The sequence below is a fragment of the Arvicola amphibius genome, chromosome 8 (assembly GCF_903992535.2).
Source record: "Arvicola amphibius chromosome 8, mArvAmp1.2, whole genome shotgun sequence".
Taxonomy (NCBI): Eukaryota; Metazoa; Chordata; class Mammalia; order Rodentia; family Cricetidae; genus Arvicola; species Arvicola amphibius.
Window position 1 is genome coordinate 34,776,041 of NC_052054.1, and position 15,870 is coordinate 34,791,910.

At 38.2% G+C, this 15,870-nt stretch overlaps 1 protein-coding gene across 2 annotated transcripts in view; it reads right to left on the minus strand.

Annotated features, from left to right (window-relative positions):
• The window catches only part of Lama2 (laminin subunit alpha 2), a 594,199-nt gene that overhangs the window by 46,508 nt on the left and 531,821 nt on the right, over window positions 1-15,870 (minus strand). For both annotated transcript variants that reach the window (XM_038339597.1, XM_038339596.1), the window contains exons 46-51: window positions 15,628-15,771; window positions 14,657-14,790; window positions 13,047-13,206; window positions 7,416-7,540; window positions 2,225-2,387; window positions 1,414-1,558 (exon numbers count right to left, since the gene is read on the minus strand). In XM_038339597.1, coding sequence (XP_038195525.1) covers window positions 1,414-1,558; window positions 2,225-2,387; window positions 7,416-7,540; window positions 13,047-13,206; window positions 14,657-14,790; window positions 15,628-15,771 — 871 coding nt within the window. The remainder of the gene's footprint in view (window positions 1-1,413; window positions 1,559-2,224; window positions 2,388-7,415; window positions 7,541-13,046; window positions 13,207-14,656; window positions 14,791-15,627; window positions 15,772-15,870) is intronic.

A 15,870-nucleotide genomic window follows, 5' to 3' on the forward strand; every position in this document is an offset into this window, starting at 1 on the left:
TCTTATATCATCTGACTGTAAGTTTCTTGAAGGCAAAGATTTGCTTCAGATTTCTATTAATTCTTGTACAGTACTTAGTAGATGACTGGCAAAAAAATTATTAAATACAGAGTGTGTGGGAAGATGCTATAGAGTTAAATCTAAATTTTCTTAAAATATCACATTGGCATCACCAATATTAATTAGATCTAGTTCTATTTTCAGAGGTATCAAAGTTCGGGTTTCAGATATTGGTAATGCCACAGAATTATGAGATTCTAACCAAGTAACAGTTGCACTATTATACCGTACCGAGAACTAAGAGATAGGGCCTTCCATCTCGGTTATTATTATATATCTTGTTTAATTCACTTTCTGTTGCTGTGATAAAACACTCTCACCAAAAACAATTTAGGAGAGCAAAGCGTTTACATGACTTAGAGGTTACAATTCACCCTGAAGAAAAGCTGAGGCAGTCACTCAAGACCAGAGCTTGAATCAGAAGTCATGAAGGAAAGTTACTTGCTGGTCTGCTTCCAGGCCCTCATTTATCCACTTTGCATAAACAACCCATGCCCATCTGCCTTCAGATGGTAACATCTACTGAGGGTGGGGCCACTGTATATTAACTGGAAATTAAGAAAATGTCTCAAAGATGTGCCTGCAGATAAAATTGATGGAGGCCGTTCTCCATGTGGGGTTGCATCTTTTCAAGTGTCCTGAGCTGAAAACCAAGATTAGCCATCACACACACACACACACACACACACACACACACACACACACACACACACACGCACACACGCACACACACAAACTCACCACATCACACCCCACCAAATACATGTACACCTGTACACGTACATGTGCACACATGCCAGCATCTATAAGTTTAAGGGTGCATTTCCCATTTTCTAACAACGGGTCAAAATACTCCCTTATAAAGTCAAATAAAATAATGCTCTACTTTAAAAAGTCCCAGAACCATAGCAAATGTCATACCATTACTTTTCAATTAATTTCTGAAACGTATTTACAGTTTTTGACGTTTTTGAAGATGAAGAAATTGATAGCTGCGACATACCAACCCTATAGCTTCTAAACTAAAGGAAACATCTTGACAAAGTAGAAAAGCACACAACCTTTCCAAATCTGTTACAGGATATAATTTCACAAGTTGTAAGACACTTTTATGCTTTCAAATTAAGCTCTCGGTTTCAAAAAAAGAAAATGACAGAGAACCATTTGGTTCTTCAATCAGTCTTGTCTAATCCAAACCACCTATAATGTAAGCCAAAGAAATGACTGTATCAATTTTTCACAGAACTTGTGAGTAGCTGAAATTACAGGCAATGTCCTTCTCCTGATTAGGTTCCCGGGTGCTTTGGATGGCATGATTAAGGCCCACACTGCATTCTTACTCGAAAAACTCACCTTGTTTCTGAATCCTTGACAGGGTGAACGATTTCCATTTCCCATCATTATGGTTTTGATTGCTGACAACAGAAGCCATTCCTGAGCCCAGATCATAGCTGACTTTTATGTGCCCATCACTGAGCTCCACACTCATGAAATCTTTCTATTAACAGAGCGAAAATACACCAGTGATTAGAGACACGGAGAAATATATGGGGATTCATTTTTTATGGGGCGTCTAAAAGGGCCTTATGGCTAGATTGCTGCATGTGTCACTCTGTGACAGAAGTACATTTCAGAAAGAGAACTAGTGCTACTATTTGCAATTTTTTTTGCTTGTGAGTGTGATGTTATAGTGCAGATAGCCACAATCAAACTACTGAGACATACTCCCTCATAATGGTAGTGCAAAATGGGTTCCTTTGAAAAATACATTAAGCAAGTCAAATGCTAATATACCCAAACAAATTTACTAAAGAAATGTGGACCTTAGAAAAATGATGCCAAGGAGTATTTAGGAATACCTTTCATATTTGGTCTCCCAAATATAGCTACACAATTCTATCCCGTGGAAGTTATCACTGGGTGCTTCTCATAAAGAGCTATCCAGGTAGTGATACTTCAGAGAAAAAGTAACTAAACTGTATCATGATTAAATCATCACTGAAAACATATAAGCATTTTCTGTATCATTTTTGGCAACTACACAACGATTACAAACTCACTTGTGGTTTAGCTGATAGTTTTATCAACAACTAATAGTTGTATTGGTATTCTACAAAAAAAAAAAAAAAACAGAAGCAAACCCATTTCCCATTCTCCGTGTTACCAGATCTCGTGTGGCCAGATACATCAGGAGAGCACTTGATGAAAACGTCCGGAACTTGAACATGACTGTGGAGATATTGGGGTACCAGCGGATGGGGCGGCTCACCAGGGCATAACCTTCTCCGTCAAACTGAATAGTCCCCTCACTGTCTTCCACTTGGGGACTGAAAAGAGACATTTAACACCAGTTGGACCCATTTTGTCTGTCATCCTTCAATGATCCAGACTATCCCCAGGATGGGATGACAAGCTGTTGTTAGATAGAAACTATCTCAAAGATGGCACTTGTCCCCCTTTCCTCCACCCACACTGTCCACAATCTTAGACCCAAACCATAATCTCTTACCTAGACTTTCATAGGCATTTTAGGCAAGCTCTTAGAATAAATTAGCACAATATTTAAGCACTTCTTGGTGATATTTGTGAACACTGTTAGAATTTGGGATAGACTGAATCTTTTATGATACTTCCCGTCTACACAACAAATTAGAATATAGACTCCCAATCTCTAAATCCTTCTGTCAAACAAGTTCTCCTTGGACAAATTAAATTCAGACAATGAGAGATGTCTGCATTTCACTTTGTGTTTTTAATTAGCATTTATCATTAGTTTGTGACTTTAAGAAATTATCCAGAAGTTATGGGTCGTTATCTATAGCAGTCTTACACTCAGGATCTATGCTAGCTAGCCCTTGCTTAATAGATTGTAATAAACATATGTGGGATGAAGGAGATTTTCATATAGCAAAATGATTCATAGATATGTTCAATATTGTTTTAATAACTAATGATTAAGATAAAACTTATAAATATAATAATCAAAAAGTATTGGCTTTTCAAGTATGAGTTTATCTAATCTATCTATTTATCTGGGCATCTATGTTCCTAACATGCACCCGACCACCCAGCTACCTACCTATCCCCACACACAATCCTTTATGTACTGTGGGAAGAGTATGTTAGTGATCATTTAAGCTCTGAAACTGGAGTGTTGTATAGTTGTGAGGGCAGAGGGGAAAATGAGAAGTGTGATGGTTCTGTCATAAAATAATTGCCTAAAATTTTATTTTCATGAAATCGTGGCTAATGAGATAAAAAAAATATAGAGTATAAAATTGAGCGTGCTGCGTAGGAAGAGCTGCTTCACACTTGTACAAGTTGACTTGCTCTTGGCTCCTTTTCAGAGAGAAAAAGAACAGTAAATATAAGATAAAGGATGCCTTTTTTCAGTATTTATAAAATGTCTTAATTTGGAAACTGAGGAACTAAATTAGCTTATCGACAGTGAGTTACTTGACTATTATTTATCCTTTCATCATGATAGAACAGTAAGTTCTGGAACAGTGCATTAGACATGAGAGGCTATTACAAGAGACGCCATACATGTTCCTTGTGGTTCTCACTTACCAGGGCTTTGCATAGTATACCACCATGGTATCAAGACTATCTCAGGAAAGGATTGTGGGAGTCTGCCACATCCACTTTCTCTGTGCTTTGTCCCCATACATTGTTACTTAGTGATAACTTTAAAAGTGCCCCAAATAACAAAATTCTCACTACACAATTCTAGACTCAAAAGAGAAATACCAGTTTATTTTCTGACACAAAACTTATGAAATTTAAGCCTCGACTGTCCTTGTGTCCCTAACCTATCTTTCTATGTGAGTTAGATATCAGGTACCCCGGGGAGTGCTGGAGAACCTCACAGAAGCCATTTAACAATTCATGTTGGAATTTCCCAAGCATGACATGAAAGTTTCAGTCACTTTTAGATTTCTAAATTCTTTCCAATACTAACAACATTATGTCACTCAAGCAAAAGTCAATTTATGAGCAAGAGTTTCAGGTGAGAAGTGAGCCAGCATATAGGTGCAAGAAAGCCACCTTCACTTACTTCAGCACTGATATTGGTCAAAAAAGGGAAATCCAGCTTTGAGTGAGTAATTTTGCAGTGAGAAAAGTTAGTTCAGTTAGGTATATGCTATGATATTTCAGCATGTAACATTATATTAATCTCCTGTCCATTTTGAACATACTTTTAGAGGAAATGTGGCAACCCTATTATACCTCATAAACACAGCGTACCTTAATTTGCCATTTATTTTAAACCTGTGTGTCTGGTCAAGTAAGTACAGAATACATCTGCTGGTTTGGAGCAGCCACATCCTTTGGATGCTCATAGAAAAATGAGTGTATATTGTGTCTTAGTACTTAAAAGTTTATTGTAATTTTTATGCTCAGCTAAATGCATTTTACTTGTAGCAGTTTTTGTGTTTTAATTCTAATGTGGCATTTTATCTTGAATAAAATTAAGTTATTCCCCAGATATTATTCTAAGCATTACAACAACTGCACCCTTTCATATTATTTATCTAAAACCGCAGCTTCTTAAGATGACATCCTGATGGCTCTACAGAATGTTCCCAGCCTACCTCCTATAGACTTATCCTTTATGTTTCTCACAACATTGATATTTTTGTCCTCTAAATTGCATGATTGGTTCTTATGTAAAAACACAACAAGGCTTTCTCAAAGGAAACCTAGAACAATACCTAACAATACCTTGAGTTCTATAAAAATTATTGTTACAAATGTAAGGTCAAAGGGGACAGCAGTGCTTCAGGCACCACTCAAATTTTTACAACTATAAAATCAAAGCACATTAGAGCACAATAACAATCCTAATCAAAATAATTTCACAAAGCAAAAAGGTACTTAAATAATTCTATATTTTGGAATTTTAAAAATGTAAACACAGAACTTTACTTTAAAGAAAAGATAAGTGTAGTTTGAAAGCTGGATGCATAAGGAAGGTGTCCTAATTAGTTTCTGTCCTTGACATAAGCTACAGTCATCGGGGGGAAAAGTCACATCAATTGAGAAGATATCCCCACTAGGCTGACCTGTGGGCAAGCCTATGAATTTTTTTTCTTCGTTAATGGTTGATGTGGGAGGGCCCAATCCATTTTGGACTTTTCCTTCCCTTGGGCCTTATAAGAAAGCAGGTAGAGGAAGCCATAGGGAGTGATCCAGTAAGCAACACTCCTCTGTGACTTCTGCTTCAGTTCCTCCCTCTAGGTTCCTGGCCTGCTTGAGTTCCCTGCCCTGCCTGAGTTCTTCCCTTGATGCTAGAGTGTAATGTGAACCTGTAAGCTGAGATAAACCCTCTCATCACCTAGTTACTTTTAATGGTGGTGTTTTATCTTCAGCAATAGGAATACAACTGAGACAGGAGAATCAATACTGCACAGAAGTGGAACTTAGTCAAAAAAACATCATGGTAGAAAACTAGGCAGTCAACACTACCTTCTACTAGGCATGAAGCATTATTGAGGTTTACCTCAGGGTGGTGGGATGCTTCCTTCCCAAAGCAAATTTCTAAAATTATATTTTATTTTTTTACCATTTATTTTTATTGAGCTCTACATTTTTCTCTGCTCTCCTCCCTGCCTCTCCCGTCCCCTTCAACCTTCTTCCAAGGCCCCCATGCTCCCAATTTACTCAGGAGATCCTGTCTTTTTCTACTTCCCATGTAGATTAGATCTAATATACTTTATGCCCCATCCAAAGGGAATTTTTTAAATTGTACTTCATAATTTAACTATCTTATTAATCTTTTCTCCCTTCCATGTGATATATACATCTTTTGATGACTGAGTTTAAACTGTATTATTCCTACTATCAGAAAGTTGGAAATATAAGTTCCCTAGATAATACAATACATATTGAAAGTTCTTAAAACAGTTGGTAATGTGGTAGTCTTATAACTATGACTGACAGGATAATGATCTGATGGTTTAGGATAATCAGGTACCTTGGACCTGTGGTCTATGGGCCACATGTATTCCAAGATAGCTGTGAATGTGACCCTGTACATTTGTGGATGACAGTATCATACTGTAATGTCCACTAATTGGATAGTCCTGCAAGATATCCTTTCACTACGGTTGTTAGTAATCTTCTAAAAATTCCAGTTAGAAAACTAGCAAGAAAACGTTTGGGGCAAGTCTGGACCTCATGTGTCTCAAGCTGGTGTTGAATTAATAATTTTCCAACCTCTGCATTATTGGTGCTGGGATTACAGGCACATGCCATCAAACTTTGCATTGAGATTGTATCTCTTGGCTTTGGTTGAACTAAAGAATTTTATGGACAGCTTTGCCTATTCTGTGTCAATATGTTCTGGATAAAACCATCCTGAGTATGTCAGACTTTCACCTTGTCTTACTGCCGTGTTCATAAGGTTATGGTACCAGAAGAAGGACATTAAAACTTTCAGAGGTATTTTAGAGACTCTTCCTGAACAGAATTGTAGAGCTATTTAGAAGAAAATGTACAATGTGCTTTGCTGTGTTAATGGGGTTTAAGGTTTGGGAATGCCCATGCACTCATTAAATTAGAATTAAAAACACAAACTGCTTGCTACCTCTGAATTCTTGTGTATTTTTACATTAATCTTTCAGGTATTTAATGTACTCTTCAGAGTTTTAGAATAGTTTAATCATTTTTAGACTCAAATGACTAGGGGGTTCTTTATTTTCATGTTGAGAAATTCCCTCCTTTTAGGTTATTATTTTTATACTCTCTGCTCAGGTTCACATAAAACTATTTATTTCCTACACATGCATTTTATGCCGGATATACTTTAAAATCCTGTTTGCGTTGGACTCTTTCTTACATTTAATGCTGTATGTTATGGTACTTCTTCCTGGACTGAGCACCAGTTTCATCCCCCGCCCCATACCTTAAGACACATCTCAAAGTCCTTCAGTTACCCCTTAAAGCACTTGCAGGATCAGATGTCAATTCGGAAGGTCCTACAGGAAAAGCAATGCGAGCTAGGTTTCCACATGTATGCTTAATCAGTTTGGGGAGTATGTGCCTTATAAAATAGTAATTATGACCAGAAGTCATTAAGAGATAAGCAAACTATCCTGGCTATGAAGAGGTACTGGCATAATTGACTGGGGTTCAAATCACTCATCTGTGCAGATTTAAAAACACACGGCCATGTAGATGTGGTGAAGGGCACTTTCAAGGTCCTTGGAAAATGCCCGCACAGGCTGGGCCAGGACTAGACATTTCCCCACTTTTGGTAAATCCACCGTAAGCATGATGAGCCCTGATAGATGGATACACGCTGAGATGCAAACTGTGTGTTGCACAGGACAGACCGTCTCATCTAAACCCACCTGACAGTGCAGCCCTTGCAGTCCCCTTCTTTCTCACGGAAGTTCCATAGACCTATAGGTTTGTTGTCAAAGTATGTTTCTCCCATGCAGCCGGTGAATGTAATCACACGCACAGCATCGGCCTTCTGCAGGGAGATGGGGAGTATTTGTTAGAGTTAATGATTTTCCCAGTTGCAATAGTTGTGACTTCTTAGCAACAGAAGGCAGAAGAGCTCTTATCCGTTGCGTATGACAATCTTAGCAGTCTTCTTAGGGCATATTATGTCATCACAGCTACTACAAGATAGGTCATGAAGGGAAAAGCCCAGATATTTCATCAGTGGGTACTGTCATCCTAAAAGGGAACTGCATTTACATGTATTATCTCCATTAATAAAAGTAATTGTCCTTTTGTATCTTCTAGTGCTTTGTGGGAAACCCATCCAATATGTACAGTCCTTAGATTCTGAAGTCTCTTACATAAAAATGTTGGTGTGATATTTGTGGTGTGATATTTGTATATAACATACACACATCCTTCCATATACTTCTAATGATCTCTAGATTAAATAATAAACTCAAAGCAACATAACATAAATTCTGTGTGATTAGCTCTCACACTACATTATTTACAAATGGCAAGAAAACATCTGTATATTTTCAATGTAGGCTCCATTATATTTTTCAAATATTTTCCATTCTTAATTTATGGAGTCCAAGGATGGAAAGCCCATGTATAGTTGTGGCAGAACTAAATGATTTCCAGCTTCTAACCTTAGGCTAACTATTGAGCTTTTCTGCAGGTGCCTGCCACATGGGATCATTGTGAGAATTAGATTATTTCTGCTAGTAAAACCAATGCCCAGTACAGACAAGGGTCTGTTGAGAACTAATACATGCTGGGTTGAGTCCAGTCAAAGAGAGGGAGGAGGAATTATATGAGCAAAGGTTCAAGATCATGATGAGAAAATGCACAGAGACAGCTGATCTGAACTAGTGGGAGTTTACTGACTCTGGACTGAGAGCTGGGAACCTGAATAGGATTGAACGAGGCCCTCTGAATGTGGGTGAAAGTTCTGTGGCTTGGGAAATCTGTGGGACTACTGGCAGTGGAATTTATCCCTAATACATGAACTGGCTTTTTGGAGCCCATTCCCTGTGGAGGGATACCTTGCTCAGCTGTGATACAGGGGAGAGGAGCTAGATCCTTCCTCAATTTGCTATTCCAGACCTCATAGGTACCCCATGGGAGGCCTTAACCTTTCTGAGGAGTGGATGGGAGGGGAAAGATGGTGGGAAGTGAGAGTAAGGGAGGAACAGGGAACTGTGGTTGCTATGTAAAATGAAAAAAGAAACTTTGAAATAAAAAAATTTTAAAAAACGTAGTGCATGGATATTGCTTACTTTGGGTAAATCCAGCCAACAACATACAAGATGTTTTTCCTTTGAGGTCATGAGGGAATTCACACAGGGTTCTCAATGATGTAGGAGAGATCATATGCATAAATTAACCTGCAACAGCGTTTTTAACTTTCTTAATGCTGCGACCCTTTAATACAATCCCGTACATTGTGGTGACCCCCAACCATAAAATTATTTTCATTGCTACTTTTAACTTTAATTTTTCTACTGTTATGAATCATAGTATAAACAGCTATGTTTTCTGATGATCGTAGGCGACCCCTAAAAAGCCAAGACCCACAGGTAGAGAACTGCTGATAGGGTTTTCATTCCTAGCCAGGTAGGCCTCCATCTCAAGAGAAAGAGAAGAAAGGCAGCAGCTTTGTAAGAGAGGACTATATGCATCCATGCAGGTTCTGATTGCTGCTATCCCCAGCACAGAGTCTGGGGTCTAAGAGGGCATCTGCTCAACGTCAGTTCTAGTGTCATTGTCACAGAGGCAGGTCTTCAGCTTGGTGAACACTACATTCATAAAGGAGAAAAAAGACCAGCTCCAAGATAGATAGCCTTGTTTAAATACCTCTTGTCCTAACCCTGACTTATTATTGAACACAAATAAGTGGCACAGTCTGTTCCCTATATCAGAAACTGTGCCAAATCTAACTGTGATGGGTAACCTCTTTGCCAACTTCAAAGGATTTAGAACCATCAAAGAAACACACTTCTGAGTGTGTTTGAAGGTTTACCTGAACAGAGAAGACCCACCCTAAATATGGGCAGCAACATCCTATACCCTGGTATCCTGAATAGGTTTGTGTCAACTTGACACAAGCTAGAGTTATACGGGAATAAAAACCCCAGTTAAGAAAATGCCTCCATCTGATTGCTTCTAGGCAAGTCGTCAGGGCATTTTCTTGACTAATGACTGATGTGAATGGGCTCAATCACTGGAGTTGTGCTAAGGCTGAGCAGGTAGTCCTGGGCTGTATAGGAAAACAGGCTGGACAAGTCTTGGGGAACAAGCCAGTAAGCAGCAATCCTCCATGGACTCTGCTTTAGTTTTGGCTTGTAGGTTCCTTTCTTACTTGAGTCCTTGTCTTGATTTTCCTCAGTGATAGACTATGATGAGGACATGCAAGCTAAACAAACTCATTCTCTCCCAAGTTATTTTGGTTATGGTCTTTATCATAGCATCAGAAAACAAACTAGGGAATGTATGTTCCCAGACTAAATAAAAAGAAAAAAAGAAAGCACATTGGGCACCAGCTTACTCTTCGCTCTGAGATCTGACTGTGAATTCAGTGTTAGAAACCACCTTCCACCCTGCCACCCGGCCTTCTTCTCCCCTCAAGGATGGGTCTACCCCAGATCATGAGTCAAAATAAACCCTCCTTTCCTTAATTGTGCTTTGTCATGTATTTGCTCACAGCAACCAGAAGAGTAACGGATATGTAAGTCTACCTGCATCTAGCAAAAACGGTAGATTAGGATGATTGAGAAAAAATATGAGAAGATGGTCACAAGAAATTGAGGTATTCTGGTTACAGCTTTAGTTCAACATTAACAATATGCATCTCTTCCTAGTGCTGTGACCAAGGCCACAGATGTTAATGAGAGAGGTCCTTGGAATGCTGTCAACCAACATCTGGAGCCTCTTGTTGACTAGACATGGACCATCCTGCTGTGGCTTCTACATGCCTTCTCAGTCTTCCTCCATCCTGAGATGCTGCACTTGAGAAATCTTCTTGCTCATTTGTGTTCTAAGCAGTAAGATCACTGAGTGAGTACTTGTGGTTTTGGTTTCATTGTTGGGTGCTGGGAGACTGGGAACTCTTTGTCCAAATATTTCTTAAGGTTTTTAATAGATATCCTCTGTCTATATGCTTTTTTATTCCTTAGGCTAAATTTGGCCAGATAGCCAAATTCTATCCTTAGGCCATCCTTAGTTCTTGCATTAGTGACACCTGGATAATAAAACAAATGAGCTTGGGCCTGGAAATGTGGCTCAGTTGGTAATGTACCTGCCACAAACGCAGTAGAACCTGAATTTGGATCTACAACACCTACACAAAAGTCAGGCAGGACTGCTTACTGTAACCTGAGCCCTGGTAGAGATGGAGAAGGTGGAGAGCCATTTTGGAAGATACCCAATAGCCACCTTTGGTTTGTATACATATATACATGCATGTGTGTATATAAACATACTCATATGCATAAACACATTTTATAAATTTTCATATATTTTTAAACACAAGGTCTCACTTTTCACTATGCAGTGAAGCATAAAGATTAGGGGTGGTGGCTTCTTACTCCATGTTCAGATCTAATCCCTTTCACTAATGACTGGATAACATGGTCAAAACTTTCAAGTTCTCTCTTCTTCAGTCTCCTTAATTATGAAATAAGGATGATTTTAGTATCTACCCTGCTGTGACCTGAATGTCTATCTCCTTCCCAAATTCCCATGTTGAACATGTTACCCTCAAGCCAGGCATGGTGGTATTTGCCTTTAATCCCAGAACATGGGAGGTAGAGTCAAGTGGAAATCTTTGAGTCCCAGGCTAGCCTGATCTATGTAGTGAGTTCCAGGATAGCCAAGGCTAGGTAGAGATATCCTGTTTCAAAAATCAAACAAATGAACCCGCAAGGTGTGGGAGTTTGGGAAGTGGTTAGACTATGAGGGCAGGGCCACCATGAATGGGACAAGTGACCTTGTACAAAAAGCCCAAGGAAATTCATTTACCCCTTCTCATATGGAGCACACTACAAGACAGAGCCTTACATGCCGAATGGGCTCATATTAAATAACTGCCTATTGGTACTTTGATCCTGGACCTCTCAGTTTCTCGAGCAGTGGGAAAGTTGTTCATTGCTTACAGACTGCTTATTTCTATGATAGTTTGTTACAAAAGCCAAAATCTCTTAAGACATTTTGTTATGCTCTGAATAGTAAATAAATCACATAAATTGATTAGAATGCAACTTAGCACATAGTGAAGATCATAACATGTTATCAAAGTTTCTTAGTGTATCTATTAACATGCAAGTAAGGCATAAATTCTCACTGTTCTTCTGTAGTAAAGAACCCTGGAGCCCTAAGGGTTAAGTGTCTTATCTATGGACATATTTTATGGGCTGTATAGAGAAAGAAATGCAACACAGATATAATTCCAAAATGCATGGTCTTGTTCTACTATGTATTGCCCTATTTTTTTCTTTGAGGGGGCAGAGAAAGTTGTCAATGTGACTACATATTACTACGTACTGTGTATATTCATAAGTAGCTCTATTGAGAGAGGATGGTTTTAGTGTGCAGTTGTGGAATCAACTCCTATATTTTAGAGTCACATCTTTTGCACAAAGTAGACAAATTAGCTTCACGCTCTATGAAAGTTGAATTCTCAAGAATGTGGTGTCACCCTGCCTTTTTACACTCTCTGGCTAATCTCACCCCAGGGTGATTTTGACAAGCCCAGGATTATCCATTATATTCGGTTGTGTGCCTGCATCTCACCCACAGGTCGATTTTCAACACCTAATTCCATCTAATCAACATAAGCTTTTTTCAGATGCGAGCACTTTGCAATTTGAAATGCACAAGGACCTGCCATGGAGCAATTATGAATATTAAGTGTATTGCTCTGAAGGATGAGGAGAGGAGCAACTCAGAAACTTTTTAAAGAAGATCATGATCTGAAAGTGCATGGCCCCTATGATATTTCCTGAAGGTTCATAAATCTTTTAATTAGATGTATGAGCTTTATAGCACTTCACTTTTATAAATCATAAATTGATTGCCAAAATGATGCATATTTAAGAAACACTTTGCTTTTCAAGTGACTGAAAAAAAAAAAAGAATGCCAAAAATGGATGCCACAGTTAAGGAATCAACCACTATCGAAGGTTTAGAAATATGGCACTTCCAGATTTGAATGTTCACAAGTCAAAGACGGAAGTTCTGTTGGGTGTTATGACACATGCCTGTCATCATAATAGCTGGGAAGTTGAAACAGGAGGATTACAAGTTCCAAGCAGGCCTTGGCTACACTATAAGACCATGCCTCAAAAAAATAAATAAATAAATAAATAAAGCAGATCAAGGAGAAATAAAACATCAAAACAGAAAGTTCTTTAAATGGATGGTTTCACAAACACAAGTTAAGAAAACATGGGCAGCTGTTTTTAGCGTTCTCCACACCTTCTCTTAGTTATCTGTAAAGAAGAAGGAAAGGATGGGGAAAAGTTCGTTACCTTTATTTTCCCCGTCAGGCCGCCAACAAACAGCATTGCATTTGCATCCACATCCAGAATTGTGTACCCTGGAGGGGCCACTGAGTGGTAGGTGCTGGGCACAATGCTGGCTTTGGGCCCATCTAGAGCTCTCACAGAAATGGAACCATTTCTCCCCGTTCTTCAAGCATCCATGAGTGTTGAATAAAAGGGAAGAAAATCCAGAAAATGAAATATGAATCATATTTTATCACCGGCAGATTTCAAAGACATAAAATAGAAAAAAAGTCATCTTGAAGAACTTCACAGCACTGTGTGTTTAGGTCCAAGCGAAGTCAGCACTTCGCAAGCCACTTCCAGATTTGATCTTTGCTAAGCACTTACCATCACATTCAAATAAGGAAAGAATAACATAACCCAGTTCTGGATATAGCCATTGATAAGAAAGGGCAGCAGCAATTAGATGATGGAATTATTATAGAGCAAGAAGAGAGCATTTTCCTTTTGCTGTTTTATAAGATATGAAACTCAAACAAATTTTCTAACTTCATTTAGTATTTTGTCAAATTTAATTCAGCAAGTGGAGTCCTAATGAGCCACCCTTTTGCAGAACAAGCTGCATAATTTTGCCTAAAATTCTTTATAATGGATCTTAATTTGTTGAAGTAGTCTTCCCAGAACTGTAGGTCTCATTGTTTGTCATATCAACTTAATGTATAGAGCAAGTAACTAGTCTGCTGAGTTGTGCATACAAATTTGTAGAAGTACACTTTTAAATGTAGTTTAAAAAACTTTGAAAGCTATTATCATTTTATTCCATTTTCTTTTTTAAGTGATTGATTTCTATGAGTTGTTAAATATGAAAATCTGGTCTCTTCTGAGACAAGCCGTCATAACACAACTTCCCTAAGTCCCTCTCCCTTCTGTCTCATTTTGGTAAATTCTCTCTTGGAGGAGGCAGAGCTAAGTGGAACATGTGGGAACAAAGAATGGATTTGATCAACGAGAGTTCTTGAAAAGAATGAATCTCTTCTGATAGAACTCTACTTTGTGAGAATATATGTCCTTAAACTGAGCAAAGTACTCAATCGCCCCAACTCTCACATGGGGGTGAGCACAGCTTTATCCTTTTTCTTCCCACCCCCATTTAAAATAGCATGGATGAATCTCACAATTAGATATGGGACCCAGTATATTGACGTAGAATAGGTCTGGAGTTAGTTACTACAGAGACTAGAAGGGAAACTGAATACACAATGATAACAGTGAAGATTTATTATCCTCTTTTGTATGTTTAAAAAGAACATATAGCTGTATTTTTTTTCTCTTCAGGTGAGGTAAGATGTCTGAGATAGCTTTTCTCTCCCCATTCCTGCTCTTAGCAGAAAACAGATTAAGGATTTAGAATTGAAATAGAGTCTCTGGTTTATACCTTGAAAGCAGGTCATTACCTAACAGGATGACAAATGCATTTTGTCACACATTTATACACATAGGATATAACCTCTGCACAAACATGGACACTTACACACAGATATGTTATTGAAATTGCAGCAGAATTTTTCTCATAAACTAGGAATTTACTTCAAAACTTTGCCATCCAGTTATCTTAGTCTTTATTGAGAAGTTACCTTGAGGCTTCAATACGGTACCAATATGAGTCATCAATGGTCAAATCTGGATACTCTACACGGCCAACTCCAGATCCAACATCCCAGAGGAAGCTGACTTTGCCTTTACGCATTTCTATAGCAAGAAAGTCAATCTAGATCAAAGAAATATGGAAATGACATGCTTTAGAACAAAGCACTCTGAAAGAGGATGTTTGGGTAGTGTTTTCCAATGACAGGTAAAATAATTGGATTGAGAATTCTTCCTAGTTAGACACAAGGTGTTGTCTTTTCTCTCAGAGGCAGCTGTGGTAATTCCTAACACAAGGCAAGACAGGCTCTCTCACATGGATAGCAAATGCTTACTTAGGACACAACCAGTGTGTTTAAACACCTTATCTGCTTTGGAAGATTTGCATACATGAGAAGACAGGTTAACTATAGTGGGTGAGTGTTTGCAGGAACAACTTGAGTAACTTCAGTTTGAGTCATAGATTCAATGCAATGCAAGAATTTGCCTTGGAGGGGAGAGGCAGGAAGGGGAGCAGAGAAAAATGTAGAGCTCAATAAAAATCAATTAAAAAAGGAGTTTGCCTTGGTTAGAATCTATGTGCAAGTTGTTATTTGCACTTCATTAACATGAAAGGTTATTATTATTTCTAAATTTGAGAATAGGAAAAATCTTTTATTCTCATCAGTTTTTTTTCATTAAATTGATAGATCTGAAAATATAATGCAAAATAAATATTAGTACACTGATACATAAAAAGAAATGTTCCCAGAAGTGGCAAAGAATTATCACCTGTTTATCTTTCTAACTTAAATGACAGCGCAAACATTTGACAGCTAAGATTCTGAGATTTCAGACGCAAAAGGCTACATTAGACACTCTAGGAACCCTGTTGCTAGATTCAACTTATTTTCCCCATTTATAAACTTCCTACCTCTACACATACACAGTAGCTTCAAGAAAAGTTTAATATTAGACTTACAAATTTGGCGCTTCCAAGATAAAAAAGGAGGTTGTCGGCAACAGTAGTCTTGACATTGACAACAATGTTATTGTAACTTCCTTTCTTGATTTCTGGTTTGTATGTTCGAATACAGTCACCTCCTGAAGACACAGATACTTTGATCTTCAAGAAAAACAAGACAAAAAATCCTGTGAAACCTTATGACTAAATCTTTTTGTAAGTTTGAAGTTCATCCCAAACCACTGCAAAACCATCATTACT